Below are 18,255 nucleotides of genomic sequence, written 5' to 3'. Positions count from 1 at the left end.
AAAGGTTCAGTCTTGTTGTAACCATCCAAATAAAAGAATGTTTATTAATACGTAAAAACACACAAAGGCCATGATAGAAGTGCAGTTAACTACAATAATGGCTGCACACACATGCCAAATGCCAGAATTAACCCCATTCCCATTTATCGACGTTCCTGAACCCAGAAATATCCCTTGTCCCAAAACAACATCCCATATAGTATAACTCAATGGAGGTACATGCATATAGTTCCCACCCAGGATTTATCTTTAACTTTAGGAAGCATTCCTTCGGTTCAACATTGTATGGTATGAACTTTATTCTTCACTTCAAACTAATCTCTTATGCAGTTTTAACACCTGAAATTCTATACTTGCACTTTCTCACTTCACTTATCACTTAAGAATTTTCCCCAAGGGCAGCACGGTGGCGCAGTGGGTTAGCACTGTTGCCTCACGGCGCTGAGGTCCCAGGTTCGATCCCGGCTCTGGGTCACTGTCCGTGTGGAGTTGAACATTCTCCCCGTGTTTGCGTGGGTTTCGCCCCCACAACCCAAAAATGTGCCAGCTAGGTGGATTGGCCACACTAAATTGCCCCTTAATTGGAAAAAATGAATTGGGTACTCTAAATTTATTTTTAAAAAGAATTTTCCCCACTTCATTTAAATATCTGTTCACACTGCTTCTAAATTAATTCACATATCAAAACCCATCCAGACAGCTGCACCCATACCAATTCTTCTTTCACCCCATTCTTCAAACTTAATTTCGTCCAATTCAAGATTCTTGACACGAACCCAGCACATCAGTGCAAAGATGATGTTGACGCATTTGCAACCATCTTCAGCCAGAACTGCCGAGTGGATGATACGTCTCGGCCTCCTCCTAAGGTCCCCTATCTTCATAGATGCGAGGCTTCAATCAATCTGATTCACTCCACATGATGTCAAGAAACGGCTGAAGACATTGGATACTGCAATGGCTATGAGCCATGACAATATTTCAACAATGGTACTGAAAACTTATCGCCCAGAACTTGCCACACCCGTAACTAACCAAGCTGTTCCAGTACAACTGGAACACCAGCATCTACCAGGACATGTCGAAAAATGTCCAGCTAAGTCCTGGAGACAGACCAAAAAGGCAAATCCAAACCGCCCAATCACCATCCCATCATCCACTATAGATCATCAGTAAAAGTGATGGAAGGGGTCATTAACAAGGCTAATGCCAATTAACAAAGCAGATGCCAATTCAGGGGAACCATCGATTTGAGCCAGGGATGGAAATTTTCGGAAATGGGAGAAGGGGATTAAGGCACTTAAAGATTTGTTTCTTGAGGGTCGGTTTGCAGGATTGAAGGAGCTGGAAGCAAAGTATTGACTGGAGCAGGGGGAAATTTTTAGATACATGCAGGTTCGCAATTTTGCCAGAAAGGAGATACAGAGCTTCCCGGTGGAGCCGTCCTCCACATTGCCGGTAGAGGTGCTGACGACAGGGGGACTGAGTGTCGGCGGTTTAATGAGCTAGTTTGGTAGAGGAGAAGGCACCACTGGAAGGGATCAAAGCAAGGTGGGAGGAAGAGTTGGTGAGAGGGTATGGAGGAGGGGTTCTGGTGTGAGGTGCTCCGGATAGTGAACGCCTCCATCTCATGCACGAGGTTGGGGCTGATACAGCTGAAGGTGGTATAGAGCACACCTCACGAGGTCGAGGATGAGCCAATTCTTTGAAGGGATAGGAGATGTGTGTGAACGTTGTAGGCAGGGCCCGCAAATCACTTTCATATGTTTTGGTCCTGTCCAAAGCTGGATGATTACGGGAAGGAGGTTTTTCGGGTAATCTTTAAAGTGGTGTACATGAAAGTGGACCCGGGCCCTCGGGAGGCCATATTCGGGGTGTTGGACCAGCCAGGGTTGGAAACTGGTGCGGAGGCAGATGTAGCCTCCGCCTCGTTGATCGCCCAAAGGTGGATCCTGATGGGCTGGAGAGCAACCTCTCCAACCTCTGCCCTGGCGTGGCAGGGGGGCCTGTTGGAATTCTTGACTCTTGAGAAGGTTAAGTTTGAACTGAGGGGAAGGATGGAAAGGTTCTACAATTCATGGGCATTAGTCATTATGCACTTTCAAGAACTGGATAACATCAAACATTAGTTGGGGGGGTGGTTTGGGGGAGGGAGACTGTATGTGTTAATGGTGACTATGGGTGATCCCTGATTCCTTTTTGTCATTTGTTTATGTTAACATGCGGGCTAATGTTTGGGATTTGGTGGGAGGATGGGATCGTTGTTATTGATATGGGGATTGACATTATATTAGTTACTGGTTATTGTTTATTGTTGGTGGGTGCAAATTTGGGAGAAAATGTGAAAAAGGAGAATAAAAATATTTTTTTTAAAAACAAGGCTATCAAGCAGCAGTTGCTTAGCAACATCCTGCTCACTGATGCAGTTTGGGTTTCACCAGGGCCACTCAGCTCCTGACCTCATATCAGCCTTGGTGCAGACATGGAAAAAAAGCAGCTCAACTTCAGAGGTGAGGGGAGAGTGACTGCCCTTGACATCAACACCATTTGAAAGAGTACGGCACCAAGGAGCCCAAGCAAAACTGGAGTCAATAGGAATTGGGCAAAAACTCTTCGCAGGTCACACCTAGCACAAAGGAAGATGGTTATGGCTATTAGAGGTCAATCATCTTAGTCCCAGGGCATCACAGTAGGTGTTCCTCAGATAGCGTCCCTGGCCCAACCCTCTTCAGCTGCTTCATCAATGACCTTCCATCCATGATAAACGTCAGAACTGGGGATGTTCGCTGATGATTGCTCAATGTTCAGTACCATTCACAACTCCTCCGATAATGAAGCAGTCCATGTCCAAATGCAGCAAAATCTGGACAATAGCTAGGCTTGGCCAGGCGAGTGGCAATGAACAACACAGATGCCAATCAATGACAATTCCAATAAGAGAGAATTTAACCATTGCTTCTTGATAGTCAATGGCATTACAATTGTTGAATCTCCTACCATCAATATCCTAGGGATTAGCATTGACCAGAAACGCAACTGGACTAGTCATATCAATACCATAGCTCCAAGAGCAAGTAAGAGACTAGGAATCCTGTGGTGAGTAACTCATCTCTTCTGACTCCCCAAAGCCTGTCCACAATCGACAAGGCAAAAGTCAAGAGTGTGATGGATCACTCACCCCTTATCAAGATGAGTGAAGCTCCAACAAAGCCATCAAGGACAAAGCAGCCTATTGATTGGCACCACCTCCAAAAACATCCCTCCAATGTCACTGGGTCAAAATCCTGGAACTCCCTCCCTACCAGCACTGTTGGTGTCCATAAACCACATAGACTGCAGTGGTTCAAGATGATAGCTCACCAACCTCTCAAAGACAATGAGGGATGGGTAATAATGCTGGCCTAATCAACGATGTGCATATCCCAAGGATGAATAAAAAAATATTTCTAACTTTTGGGTAACTACTGTACAGACCCACACTAAGCCACACAGGAATTCCCTTCTGGGGACCATCCCTCCCACTACCTCCGCTCTTCTTTCTATGAAGGCACCCTCCAATCTCCTCCCCCACTGCTGTCCATGGGACACCCTCCCACTTCACCACACAATAGACACTCACCCGCCCCACCCCAATCCTGCCAAGGCCCAGTCCGAGCCCATCCCCTGGCTTGTAAAATACCTTTAAACCTGGCTGGGCCCTTAACTGGCTTGCTTTACAGCAACCAGTGTCATAAAAAAGGTCCTTCCCTTCAATGCATCAGCACTCACCATAACGGTTCTGGAGTGTACTGCCCTACACAGTTCTCGCCTAGCCTGAGTCTGAAGCGAGATGGGATTGAAAAAAGGTTAAAAGTTGAGAATGCAGGATTGCCACTCCACTCAAGTTCAGTCCCATACTGTTCAGGAGTAAATACTTGATTTGAAAATACACAGATCACTCCATTCAAAGATAGGTATAATTTTGTCCAAGTTAACTTTGTTTAAAGTAACAGAAATTATGAAAGATAACTACATGGACATATCTCTCCATTCACCTGAGGAAGGAGCAGTGCTCCGAAAGCTCGTGTTTGAAACAAACCTGTTGGACTTTAACCTGGTGTTGTAAGACTTCTTACTGTGCTCACCCCAGTCCAACGCCGGCATCTCCACATCATGACCCAAAAAAAGAGCAGCTAACAATTAGCCCTTAACTACTACTGCTTGATTTCCCATCAGACAATAAGAAAAATACAGCTCTCAATCCATCTTAAAAATCAGCATGGCATAGATTTATGTTAGAACCCTTCAAACTCTGGCTGAGTATCTTCAAAAAAGCTGGTTCAGCTGGCATGTTTCAATTTCTTCGTTGCCCCAGACAAGACTGCTGTGCTTTCCATATTACTCTTTTGCAACTTTAAAAAAAAATTTAGAGTATGAATTATTGTTTTTCCAATTAAGGGGCAATTTAGCGTGGCCAATCTACCTAACCTGCACATCTTTGGGTTGTGGGGGGAACCCCACGCAGACATGGGAAGAATGTGCAAACTCCACACGGACAGTGACCCAGGGCCAGGATTCAAACCCGGGTCCTCAGTGCCGCAGTCCCAGTGCTAACCATTGCGCCCTCTTTTACAACTATCTTAATGTGGGAGCATTGTGGACTCAGCGTCAGACAGATCAGAAATTAACTCTTCTCCCCAAAGTGTCTCCACAAAAACTACCTCTCTAAAGCTTTTCAAAATGTTGTTCTGCATTCTTGGCTCCAGCCAGTCATGACCCCAAGCTGAAAAAACAAATCAACTCTGTCGGCTGCAAAGCACATTAACTCCTCAGGAAGTTTCCCAGTCAAACTATAGCTCATTAGTTCAGACTGTAAAACACATTCCTTTGCCAATTTGACCTTCTGGCTGGTAAAAGCACCCAGGTCCTTCGAAACAGGATTCTTAAAAATAAATGACCACTGCAGTCAAACACAATCTAACCCTAGGCTTTTAACTAAGTTACCAAATACTCAAAATCCAACATTTCTAAAATGTTGCAGTCGTCACACTTTCCCCCTTAAAAAAAATAACCAGCAATGTAAATAGATGGTTTAATTTTTATAAAATGTAGCCCAGTCCATCACGCAAACCAGCCTCCCATCTATTGACTCTATCTATAATTCCTGCATAATTTTTATTTATTTTTTTAAAAATAATTTTTATTGAAATTTTTACAAAATATAAACATCACAGCAATATTACCAAAACAACCGCAGTAACAACCCAAGAACAACACCCACCCAACTTTAAAAGCAACAACAAACAAAAGAAAAAACAAAAGAACAGCCAAACAACAAAAGGGAAAGAAATAACACCCACCACATCCCACAAACCCATGCACACAGTACTCCCTCCCACCGAACCAAGCCCCCCCACTTCCCTACCGTTCCACCAGGAAGTCCAGGAAAGGCTGCCACCGCCTAAAGAATCCCTGTACTAATCCCCTCAGGGCAAATTTCACCTTCTCCAATTTAATGAACCCCACCATATCATTGATCCAGGCCTCCACGCTTGGGGGCCTCGCATCCTTCCATTGGAGCAAGATCCTCCGCCGGGCTACTAGGGACGCAAAGGCCAGAACACCGGCCTCTTTCGCCTCCTGCACTTCCGGCTCCACTGCAACACCAAAAATTGCGAGTCCCCAGCCTGGCTCGACCCTGGATCCCACCACCCTCGACACTGTCCTTGCTACCCCCTTCCAAAACTCCCCCAGCGCTGGGCATGCCCAAAACATATGGGCGTGGTTCGCTGCCCCCCCCCCCCCCGAGCACCTAGCACACCTGTCCTCGCCCCCGAAAAACCTATTCAACCTCGTCCCAGTCATGTGGGCCCTATGCAGCACCTTGAACTGTATGAGGCTAAGCCTCGCACAGGAAGAGGAGGAATTCACTCTCTCCAGGGCATCCGCCCACGTCCCCTCCTCAATCTCCTCACCGAGCTCCTCTTCCCATTTACCCTTCAGTTCCTCCACCGAGGCCTCGTCTACCTCCTGCATCACCCGGTATATGTCCGAAATCCTCCCTCCTCCAACCCACACCCCCGAGAGCACCCTGTCCCGCACCCCACGTGGGGGCAGCAAGGGGAACCCCTCCACCTGCCGCCTGGCAAACGCCCTCACCTGCATGTACCCATGTTCCCCGGGGGAAGCCCAAACTTCCCCTCTAACTCCCCCAAGCTCGCGAACCTCCCCTCCACAAACAGGTCCCTCAACCTCCTAACCCCTACCCTGTGCCAGCCCAGAAATTCGCCATCAATTCTCCCTGGGACAAACCGATGGTTCCCCTGTATCGGGGCCTCCATCGAGCCCCCCACTTCTCCCCTATGCCGTCTCCAATGCCCCCAAAATTTGACGGTAGCCGCCACCACTGGGCTCGTGGTATACCTCGTTGAAGGGAGCGACAATGGCACCGTTACCAACGCCTCCAGGCTCGTGCCCACACATGACGCCACCTCCATCCTCTTCCATGCTGCCCTTTCCTCGGCCATTAACCACTTACGCACCATCGCTGCGTTGGCAGCCCAATAATACCCACAGAGGTTGGGCAACGCCAGCCCCCCCTATCCCTGCCCCGTTCCAAGAACACTCTTCGCACCCTCGGAGTCCCATGCGTCCACACAAATCCCATGATACTCCTGTTGACCCGCCTAAAAAAGGCCTTCGGGATAAGGATGGGGAGGCACTGGAACAGGAACAGAAACCTCAGGTGCAGCGGCCAGCATAATTAAGGACACCATGCACCCAGACATTCCCTCTTCCACCTTCTTCCGTCAGGAAAAAGATACCAAAGTTTGAGATCACGTACCAACCGACTCACGAACAGCTTCTTCCCTATTGCCACTAGACGTTTGAATGGACCTACATGGTATTAAGTTTATCTTTTCTTTACACCTTGCTATAACTGTAACATTATATTCTGCAGTCTCTCCTTCCTTCCCTATGTACGGTATGCATTGTTTATCCAGCATGCAAGAAACAATACTTTTCACTGTATACTAATACATGAGAATAATAAATCAAATCAAAATAAAACCCCTTTAACATTAAACATTTCTGAAGATTACATATAACTTGTACTATAAACGATATATCATTTTACATTTTTAAACAGACAAACATCAACACGAATATAGTCAATTTTATTCTTCTCACAGTCATGATAAAGCATCAGCAATCACATTTGCTCTTTTTACCACATGTAGAATTCGTACATTAAACGTTTGTAATACTAAATCCCGTCTGAATAGTCTTGCGTTTTGAGTTTTAAATTGGTCCAAGAATTTTAATAGATTATGATCTGTACATACAATTGTGCCACATAAATTGTTACTAACATGAATATTAAAACCCTTCTCAATGGTCAAGTATTCATTTTGGTGAACAACGGGTTTCCGAGAAAAATACCCAATTGGTCTTTCAAATCCTTTGTAGTCTTCCTGCAGCAGTACAGCATCAACACCTACATTACTTGCATCAACTGCCACCATAAATGGTTTAGAATAATTAGGTGCCATCAACACTAGTGTGATGGTCAACATCGTCTCCAGATTATCGAACTGTTCCAGATTTTCCAACATCTACTGAAATTCTGTGTTTTTAAAAAATAAATTTAGAGTACCCAATTCATTGTTTCCAGTTAAGGGGCAATTTAGCATCACCAATCCACCTAGCCTGCACATCTTTGGGTTGTGGGGACGAAACCCATGCAAACGCAGGGAGAATAGGGCAGCACGGTGACCTAGTGGTTAGCACAGCTGCCTCACGGTGCTGAGGTCCCAGGTTCAAGCCCAGCTCTGTGTCACTGTCCGTGTGGAGTTTGCACATTCTCCCCATGTCTGCGTGGGTTTCACCCCCACAACCCAAAAATGTGCAGAGTAGGTGGATTGGCCACACTAAATTGCCCCTTAATTGGAAAAAATAATTGGGTACTCTAAATTTATTTTAAAAAAGACACGGGGACAGTGACCCAGAGCCGGGATTGAACCTGGGACCTCGGCTCTGTGAGGCTGCAGGGCTAACCCACTGCGCTTCGGTGTTTTTTTTAAGGTTCAGTCAGGGGGCATCGCTGGGTGAGTCAACATTTATTGCCCATCCGAGGAAATTTAAGAGTCAACCATATTGCTGTGGGTCTGAAGTCACGTGTAGGCCAGACTGGGTAAGGACGACAGGCTTCCTTCCCGAAAGGACATTCATGATCCAGAAGGGTTTTTACAACAATTGACAGTAGTTTTATGGTAATCATTAAGACTTTTAATTCCAGGTATTCATTGAATTCAAATTTCACCATCTGTCATGGTGGTATTCAAATCTGGGACCCAGAGCATTATCCTGGGTCTCTGAATTACTAGTCCAGCAACAATACTACGCCATTGACTCCCCAAGAGGCAGTATGACACATGTCCAACAATACAGTCTCCGACCGCTGACTCACCAATCTCTCTTTGATCAATTCAAGTGGTCGGTCCTCTCATCCCATGACCAAAAATCAATTCTGATGGACTGAATTTAGTTGATTCATTAGGTGCATCCCTAATTGGAAACAATACAAATGGAATTCTTTTATCCCAGTCCTCTAGATAATCCCGACTGAGGGCCTCAACATGGTATTTAGAGTTGGTGCCATCTTTTTAATAGCCCTTGTGATTCCGGATGATGCATCGTCGAGTTAAATTGCTTTATTCCTCAGCTATCCGTAACCTCCTTGAATAATTTAGACGTAAAATTGGATCCCTGATCTGATTAAAACATTTGGTTAACCCCTTTTCAACCCTCTTAAATGTAATGTTTCTTACTGGAATTGCCTCCTGGAATCTAGTAGGCACATCCATTATGTTCAACAGAGACTCATCCCCACTTTTGGTTTCAGGCAGGGGTCCCACGCAATCAATTAGGACCCTAGTTAGAAGTTCCTCAAATGCTGGGATGAGTGTTAATGGTGCTGGTTTGATTACCACCTGAGGTTTCGTTATCTGCCATGTGTGACATGTACAGCTAAATTCAGCTCTATCCTTGCTTAAGTTTTCCTTACTCCTAAATGACCCCCTACTAGGACCTCATACACTACTGCAGAACTTCCTTTCTATAGCTGACTGATAACACCACTTGATGAACTTCTGCCCATTTCTCATCTGCTTGAATAACTAACGGTCTCAATTTTCTCATTAATACATTATGTCTCATGTAATAACACTCTGGTATACACTTGGATTCCATTTCCGTATATGCTTTCTGATGTAACTGCTTTATCTCGGAATCTTTGTTGTAATTCAACCAAGTTCTCTTCCTCCTGTCTCAATCTGTGGCTTTGTGATCTGGTTACCACACAATGAAGAAACACTCCTGGATATACTTCTTGCAACAACATATCAGTTGCTTTTTAACCACAGTAGGCTGCATTCCCACCCGAGGATAAATTGCACCCCTGAAAAATGTATTTTTTTTATTACTCCTACTACCATTTCACTTTTCACCGGACTCTCTAACCTTACCTTACATAGTGGTACACTACTTCTCTCACCCCTAGTTCCACATATTATCACCTTGTCTGGCAATACTCCTTCCAAACTATGCATCTTCTTTTTTTTTAAATTTAGAGTACCCAATTATTTTATTTTTTTGCAATTAAGAGGCAATTTAGCATGGCCAACTCACCTAACCTGCACATCTTTGGGTTGTGGGGGTGAAACCTACGCTGACACGGGGAGAACGTGAAAACGCCACAAATACAGTGACCCAGGATTCAAACACAGGTCGTCAGCACCGCAGTCTCAGTGCGAACCACTGCGCCACGTGCCACCCCCCCCCCCCCACCCCCTCCACCCCCAAATTATACATCTCCTTATCTCTCACCATTAAAAGATTGCTTTGCTTATGTATTCCATAAGGTTTTAATCTCCTTATGAAAATGAAAAATGAAAATCGCTTATTGTCATAAGTAGGCTTCAAATGAAGTTACTGTGAAAAGCCCCTAGTCAGCACATTCCGGCGCCTGTTCGGGGAGGCTGATACAGGAATTGAACCGTGCTGCTGGCCTGCCTTGGTCTGCTTTCAACGCCAGCGATTTAGCCCTGTGCTACTTCACCTTGTACACAAAAGTAAACAGTACCCTCACAAATAGAATCCTTAAAGTTCTGGTACCTGCTTACCCACCAACCTCTGAACAGGCTGTACACACTGTTGAACCTCTTCCACTGGGACTATGGTTTTTCCTCCCACTTTAATAAACCCCACTGGCTTATCCTGTTTTACCGAGTCTATCCTCCCAAAACTTTTCTTGAGCAACCAACACTGCAACTTCACATGTCCAACTTTTTAACACTGAAAAACTTAAGTTTTCTTATGTCTCTACCTCTATCCCAAGTTTCCTTTTTAACCTGAGGCACACTCTCCTGAACATCACCAACTAAACCTCCTTTGTACTGACCACTTGTGAATTTCTCATTTCCCCAGTTTTGATCCTTCACAGGTTGAAATTAATGTCGAAAACCAATCTTTGCTTCATGCACCAATTCAAATTCATTGGCCATTTCTGCCTGTCTAGTATAGTTTTAACTCTTTGCTCCTCCACATCAGTTCCCACTACTGTGTTAAGTGAATCTTTAAATTCCTCCAAAATAATTATTCCCTGAGAGTGTCATGTTTGATATACATTTAATGCTCGAAAAGAACTTAAATACTACTGCTCAATTTCCCATTAAACAACAAGAAAAGAAGCATACAGCTCTCAATCTATCTTCCTGTGGGAGAATTGAGGTATCAGCATCAGACAGATTCAAAATTCAACTCCTCACTCCATAGTTTCTCTACTAAAACTGCCTCTAAAGCTTTTCCAAATGTCTCTGCATTCCTTGGCTCCACCCATCAATGACCTCATTGACCCAAGCTGAAACACAAATTATCGCTACAGGCTGCAATGCAATTAACTCCCCAGGGGCAGCACGGTGGTGCAGTGGTTAGCACTGTTGCTTCACAGCGCTGAGGACCCGGGTTCAATCCCGGCCCCAACTGTCCGGGTGGAGTTTGCATTTTCTCCCAGTGTCTTTGTCGGTCTCGCCCCCACAACCCAAAATGATGTGCAGGGTTGAATGGCCAATGCTAACATCCCCCTTAATTGGAAGAGAAATGAATTGGTACTCTAAATTTATTTTAAAAACTCCGCAGGGGCTTTCCCAGTCAAACCAGTCCATTAGTTCAGACTGAAAAACACATTCCTTTGTCAATTCCACGTTCTGGTTGCTAACTCCCCAGGGACTTCCCCAGTCAAACCACAGTCCATTAGTTCAGGCTGAAAAATGGTGTTATCAGTTTCACCTTCTGGCTGCTACAATAGTAACACAATCATTGCTCTATTCTCAGAGACCTGCTTCAAGACCAGGATCTGTTCAAAGACTGCTTTGCAGCTTCTCGTTTTTCTTTGTGTTTTGTCCACAGCAAATGTTACTATAAATAATTGTAAAAGCAATAAAAAAAAATTTTTTTTTTTTTAAATGCAGTGGAATGAGATATATTTTATGATGGAAATCTTGGGAGGCTTGGAAGCTCAGCTCAGTCAAATAAGATGCTGAGGTTGAGAACAATCAACCCTAATCCGGGACAGTGGACTAGGAAAGACTTTTTGACAGGAAAGTTTACAACACAGAGAAAGCGCACAGGTTGAGAGAAGCAGTGGAGATGGGGAGGTGGGTGCTGTCAGCATATAGGTGAAACATGGTTGAGCTCACAGCACCAGGGTTCTATGGGTGTCTGTCTGTGGATTTTACATCTTCTCCCCGTGTCTGTGCAGGTTTCTTCTAGGTGCTCCAGTTTCCTCCCACAGCCTAAAGATATGCAGGTTAGATGGATCGGCCATGATAAATTGTCCCTTAGAGTCCAAAGATGTGCGAGGTGGGTGGGTTGAGGGGCTGGGGTGAGGGAGTGGGCCTGGATTGGATGCTCTTTCAGAGGGTTCATGCATACTTGATGGGCCAAATGAAGTCTTTCTGCACTGTAGGGATTCTAATAATAATCTTTATTGTCACAAGTAGGCCTACATTGACATTGCAATGAAGTTACGGTGAAAAGCCCCTAGTCGCCACACTCTGGCGCCTGTTCGGGTACACAGGTTGAATTCAGAATGTCAAAATTATCTAACAAGCACGTCTTTCGGGACTTCTGGGAGGAAACTGGAGCACCCTGAGGAAACCCACGCAGACACAGGGAGAACGTGCAGACTCCGCACAGACAGTGACCCAAGCCAGGAATCGAACCTGGGATGCTGGTGTTATGAAGCAACAATGCTAACCACTGTGCTACCATGCTGCTCAATTCCATGACATAAAGTGTTCAGATGGTTTATTGAGGGAATCATGGGTAAATACGTTAGAGAGTCCATGCAACAGTGAGAGTATGAATGCAAGAGAAGCCAAAAAATTTAAATGAAGACCAAATTCGAATGTTTTTACTCTCAATGAGTTTCCGTTGTCTTAGACATGACAATAATGATTCAAATTAGAAATTTACAAGAAGAAAGGAACAAATATGTGCACAATTTAGTGCCACAGTTCAAGTTCACAGCCCATTGCCAATTGCTTTTACATTGATATTGGTTAAATAAGAAATTCATTTTCTAAATTAAAACTAACAAATTAAACTCTGCAAAGCAATTAGTCTGGCAACAAACCAAGTTGCACAGATCAATATTGGTGAGATTTCTACAGTTTAGAAATTATAAACTTCTGCAGGAGCAATGGCCCTGGTGACAGATAGCAGAATGGAGGCAGCTAATGGTAACATGCAGCACCATATCGACTGAGAAATCCTAAATCTCCTTAAATTCATAAGCAAAATGTTCTCTAAAATGCCAGTTTGTAATGTAATTATTATTTTTAAAAAGCACAAACTACTGGCAGCCAAACTGACAACAATTTGAATCCGTTTCCAAGGAGTGCAACAAATACTTTCAGAAGTCAACTCACTATTGGCAAGACTTGGTAAACTTTTCAGAAATAAATCTGAGCAGCTATTCATAAATTTGGTCAATTTTTTGATGGTTCTCCAACACTTTCCTTCCCTTCTCATATTTTTTTCTTCAGAAAGGCAAAGAAAGCTCTAAGTGATGTTGAAGTTTCAAGTTTAAATTGCTGTCAAGTAAAAACGGCAACAAGAATGTTTCTTCTCAGCAAGGATTTGAGTTAGCAGGCTAGATCATACTTCAATTACCAAATGGCTTCTTTGTCTCATTTCAAACAATACTATAGCGTCTCAGCACTCTTAGCACCCATCATAGAAAATATCCTCAACAGCCTCAGATTTTCCAGAAGTCAATCGATAAACACATTCCTCACTTTTGCTATGATCCTCACAAGAAATGAATCCCCACAACATTAACGGAAAGAAAACCACTGGACAAAATTTCACTTATTAAAACTTCTACTGTCACAAACAAAAGTGAGCATAATTCAAGCATTAATTAACAGACTAAGTTTTTCAAACAAGAGGTAAATTTCATTTTAAATGGCAAATACAACAGAGGTATCTCGCCTGCTGCATTGTTCCAGTGAAGCCCAGCGGAACAGGAAGGAACTGCACCTCACCTTCCGATTAGGCACGTTACAGCCACCTGGATTTAAGTTCAACAACTTCAGTTTGTGAACTCTCTCCTCCTCCATTTTTATTTCCATCAATTTATTTTCATTTCTTCCAGCGATCTGTTTTTCCCTCATCATTATCTCCCCCCCCCCCCCCCCCCCCCAACCCAGGCCACCTGCTCGCTGTTCCTAGTTGTCCTTTGACACACTGCTTACCTTTGTTCTGCTACTATCACATTCTGATTTCTCAATGTGCCACTTTCAGCACCCTTCTCAGCCTTGATCATCCCATTTATATTCCCTTTGTCTATCTGCCCATGACATCTTTGTCAGTCTCCACCTATCGCTGGGCTTCTACCCCCCCCCACCCCCCCACCCCCCAAACAAAAGTATAAATCTGTTCTATTTCCAGTTCTCTCCAGCTTTGACAGAGTCGTCCAGACTCGAAATGTTAGCTCCCTTCTCTCTCTTCAAAGATGCTGTCACACCTGTTTTCTGTTTGTTTCAGATTCCAGCATCCACAGTAATTTGCCTTTATCTACAAAGATATTATCTTGTGTAGTTACAAGCAGTCACCTTGCTTTCCACACAAATGTGGAACCATGTGTAATCTTGAGAATTCAAGTTCTTTTTGCCCTCAGTCTGGTCTCAGTAAAATTACCAAGTCGGATTGTAGATAACAACTTTAATTTAATTGCGGGTCTTGCAAGTTGACTCACTCTGCCTGGGTCTTGTAAAGTCCCCAGAGTGAGTGAATCACAGAACAAAGAAACTTGGTCTCATGTACATTGGTAAAAAAAATGAGGTTACACACACGACCAAATACGGTAACTTGGCAATTTTAGGGTTTCTATAGGTTCCCTTACATTCCTTAACCTAGCCATACAAGGTAATCTTAGCAATTACTGGTCCCAATAGGCTGCCCTCACCCTTCTTTTGCCTGAGGCCCCTGTGAGCACCCATCCCCCTCACCATGATGCTCCTGACTTAGCCTGACTTCCCACAATGCTTCAGTGCCATCCCCTTTTGCTCATTTCCTCAATCTCAGCCTTTTCAACTCCGCCTCATTTTGTTGGATTCTTCACTTCCCAACCAATTGTTTTGGCTTTGAGTCACAAATGTCAGCAGCCATATTCCATATGAACGCTTACTACCAACAAGGTGCCCATCTTTGTACCTTTTGTCATTCGAGTACCAACACTTCTGATGGCACAGAAACCCCAGAGCCCCCCCCCCCCCCCCCCCCCCCCCGAATCCTTTAAACGGGCTCTGGCAACACAAACAGCAGCAATGGGTTTTGTCCAATCCACCTTGCTCTTCCTATCTTCTGCTCTTTCCAAGTGTGGAACACACAGTTTGGTCTATTCTCAGAACTGCTTCAACACACCAGGACCTATTCAAAGACTGCCAGACTGTTCAATTCAGACAGAACATTGCTTGTTTCCTCTTTACACAGATTTTCAATCTGGCTGACCCAACCCCAGTGCAATTAGCTTTGTATTTACCCTTTGCATCATCCAGGGTAGTCATGCACATGGCAACCTCGGGTCACATGGGAATTTCTTGTACCTAATGACGCCATAATAATGAAATCAATTGTCCCCTTTTCAGAATATTATCCCAGCCTACTTTGGGACTTGGCACAAGAAGAAAATACATGATTCACAAAACACGAGTCATCATACAGTTGGAGTAGAATTTTCAAATTACAAATCTGTCCCCTCCACTACCCTATTATAACTCAAAACAAGCAATGCCACAGGCATTTTACAAATGTTAAATAAAATGTTTTACACTGAAGATCAATTTCCACACAAATCAAAAGTGCCCAATCAGTATCCCACACGGTGTATCTGGTATGGGTATTTCCAGCTATATACTAAAGCACGTTTTCTTAGGTTTCATATGGCAAAATGGTCAATTTTGCAATGATCAGCTGACACTTTATAATCTTACTGCAGAATCTCCATAAATGGAGTTTTAACCTTTGTCTAAATGCAATGTTCAAAAATAAGGTACTTACTAGCATCGCCATCTTCTTCCCATGTACCAGGAGAAGCAGTATTGCCAAGATATTCATCATCCTGCAAGCAGAAGTCATAAAAATATTGGAATGCAAAAACTGACGTGTAAGCACTGAATACAACTGTACTTTGTTTCACTTCTGGCCAGGAGAAACTACCCTCCTGAAATCATTCTTAAAAATCAGTTATTTTAATAAGTTTCATAAACAACATGCTAGCGTATTAAGCACATATGTATTGTAGTCCAGCATATAATGCACATATCTTGCAAATGTCAGTCTTGTTTGCTGTAACACCCTCAGTCACCTCTCTCATCAGCTCAAGTTTATTCAAACATACATAGAAATGTTGATTAAATAGAAACATAGAAAATAGGTGGAGTACGCCTTCAGCTCTCCAAGCCTGCATTCAATATGATTATGGCTGATCATGCAATCCAATATCCTGCTTTCTCTCCATGCCCCTTGGATACCTTGAGCCGCAAGAGCCACGTCCAGCTCCCTCTTGAATATATCCAACGCACTAGAATTCCACAAGTTCACAACTCTGAGAGAAGTTGTTCTTCCTCATCTCAGTCCTGAATGGCTTACCCCTAATTCTTCGGATGTGACCCCTAATTCTGGACGTCCCCAACATCGGGAACATTCTTCCCGCATCTAGCCAGTCAAGTCCCATTAGGATATGTTTTTCTGAAATGCCCTCTCATTCTTCTAAACTTCAGTGAGTACAAGCCCAGTCGATCCAGTCTTTCTTCATATGTCAGTCCTGCAATCCCAGGAATTAGTCTGAATCTTCGCTGGACTCCCGCAATAGCAAGAATATCTTTCCTCAAACTAGGAGACCACAATTGAATACAGTACTCTAGGTGTGGCCTCACCAAGGCCCTGCATAATGCAGCCGGACATCCCTACTCCTATACTCAATCCTCTCGTTATGAAGGCCAGCATGCCATTAGCTTTCATCACTGCCTGCAGGACCTGCATGCCAACCTTCAGCAACTGTTCCACCATGACATCCAGGTCTTGTTGCACTTTCCCTTTTCCTAAACTGCCACCATTCAGATAATAATCTGCCTTCCTGATTTTGCCAAAGTGGATAACTGCACATTTTACCACATTTGCCAAGTGTTTGCCCACTCAGCCAGCCTGTCCCAAGTCACCCTGCAGCCTCCTCACAGCACATACTGTCACCCAGCTTAGTGTCGTCTACAAATTTGGAGATATTACATGCAATTCCTTCATTCAAATCATGAATGTATATTGTGAACAGCTGGGGTGCCAGCACTGAACCCTGCGGTACCCACTAGTCCCTACCTGCCATTCTGAAAAGGACCCGTTTATTCCCACTCTCTACTTCCAATCTGCCAATCAGTTCTTACCCATGTCAATATATTATCACCAATACCATGAGTTTTAATTTTGCTCACTTGCTCTCGTGTGGGACCTTGTCAAAAGCCTTTTGGAAGTCCAGATACACAACATCCACTGGTTCACTCTTCTCGACTCTACTGGTCACATCCTCAAAAAATTCTAGATTTGTCGAGCATGATTTTCCTTTAGTGAATCCATGATGTCTTGGACCGATCCTGTCCCCACTTTTCAAATATTCAGTTATTTCAACCTTAATTGACTCCCAGCATTTTCCCCACCACCGATGTCAGGCTAACCGGTCTATAATTCCCCATTTTCTCTCCCTCCTTTTTTGTAAAGTGGGGTTACATTAGCTACTCTCCAATCCAGTAGAAGTCTTCCAGAGTCTATAGACTGCTGGAAAATGATTACCAATGTGTCCACTATTTCCAGGGCCACTTCCTTAACTATTCTGGGCTGCAGAACATCAGGCCCTGGGGACTTGTTGGGTTTTAATCCCATCAATTTCCCCAATACAATTTGCTGACTAATAAGGATTTCCTTCAGTTCCTCCTTCATGCCAGACCCTCTGCCCCCTAGTATTTCTGGAAGCTTAATTGTGTCCTCCTTAGTGAAGACAGATCCAAAGTATTTGCTCAACTGGTCTGCCATCTCTTTGTTGCCCATTATGAATTCACCTGATTCAAACTTTAAGGGACCTACAGTCTTCACCAGTCTTTTTCTTTTCACGTATCTATAGAAGCTTTTGCAGTCAGTTGTTCTGTTTACTTCCATGTTCTATTTTCCCCTTCTGAATTAAACCCTTTGTCTTCCTCTGCTGAATTTTAAATTTTTCCCAGTCCTCAGGCTTGCTGCTTTTTCTGGACAATTTATATGCCTCTTCTTTGGCTTTAACATTAACCCTGCTTTCCCTTGTTAGCCAAGGTTGAGCCACCTTCCCCGTCTTAGTCTTGAGCCAGACTGGAATATACAATTGTTGAAGTTCATCCATGTGTTCTTTAAATGACTGCCATTGCCCATCAACCTCTTCAGTATCATTTGCCAGCTTATCTTTGCCAATGCACATCTCATAACATCAAAGGAAGTTTTACGTTCAGGACCTTGTCTCAGACCTAACTGTGTCACTCTCCATCTTAATGAAGAATTCTACCATATTATGGTCACTCTTCCCTGAAGGATCTCGCACCACAATATTGCTCATTAATCCTCTTTGATTGCACAATTTCCAGTTTCGGATGGCCTGCTCTCTAGTTGGTTCTCCGACATATTGGTTGAGAG

At 43.9% G+C, this 18,255-nt stretch overlaps 1 protein-coding gene across 5 annotated transcripts in view; it reads right to left on the bottom strand.

The window, feature by feature from the left end:
• LOC119968075 (zinc finger MYM-type protein 4-like) overlaps window positions 1–18,255 on the bottom strand; it is a 385,591-nt gene that overhangs the window by 123,058 nt on the left and 244,278 nt on the right. For all 5 annotated transcript variants that reach the window (XM_038801168.1, XM_038801166.1, XM_038801167.1 and 2 more), the window contains one exon: window positions 15,607–15,667. In XM_038801168.1, the coding sequence (XP_038657096.1) occupies window positions 15,607–15,667 (61 nt within the window). The remainder of the gene's footprint in view (window positions 1–15,606; window positions 15,668–18,255) is intronic.

Source organism: Scyliorhinus canicula, chromosome 1 (assembly GCF_902713615.1).
Source record: "Scyliorhinus canicula chromosome 1, sScyCan1.1, whole genome shotgun sequence".
Classification (NCBI taxonomy): domain Eukaryota; kingdom Metazoa; phylum Chordata; class Chondrichthyes; order Carcharhiniformes; family Scyliorhinidae; genus Scyliorhinus; species Scyliorhinus canicula.
Note: the sequence above shows the minus strand (reverse complement) of the source record. Positions and strands in the feature narration are given on the sequence as shown.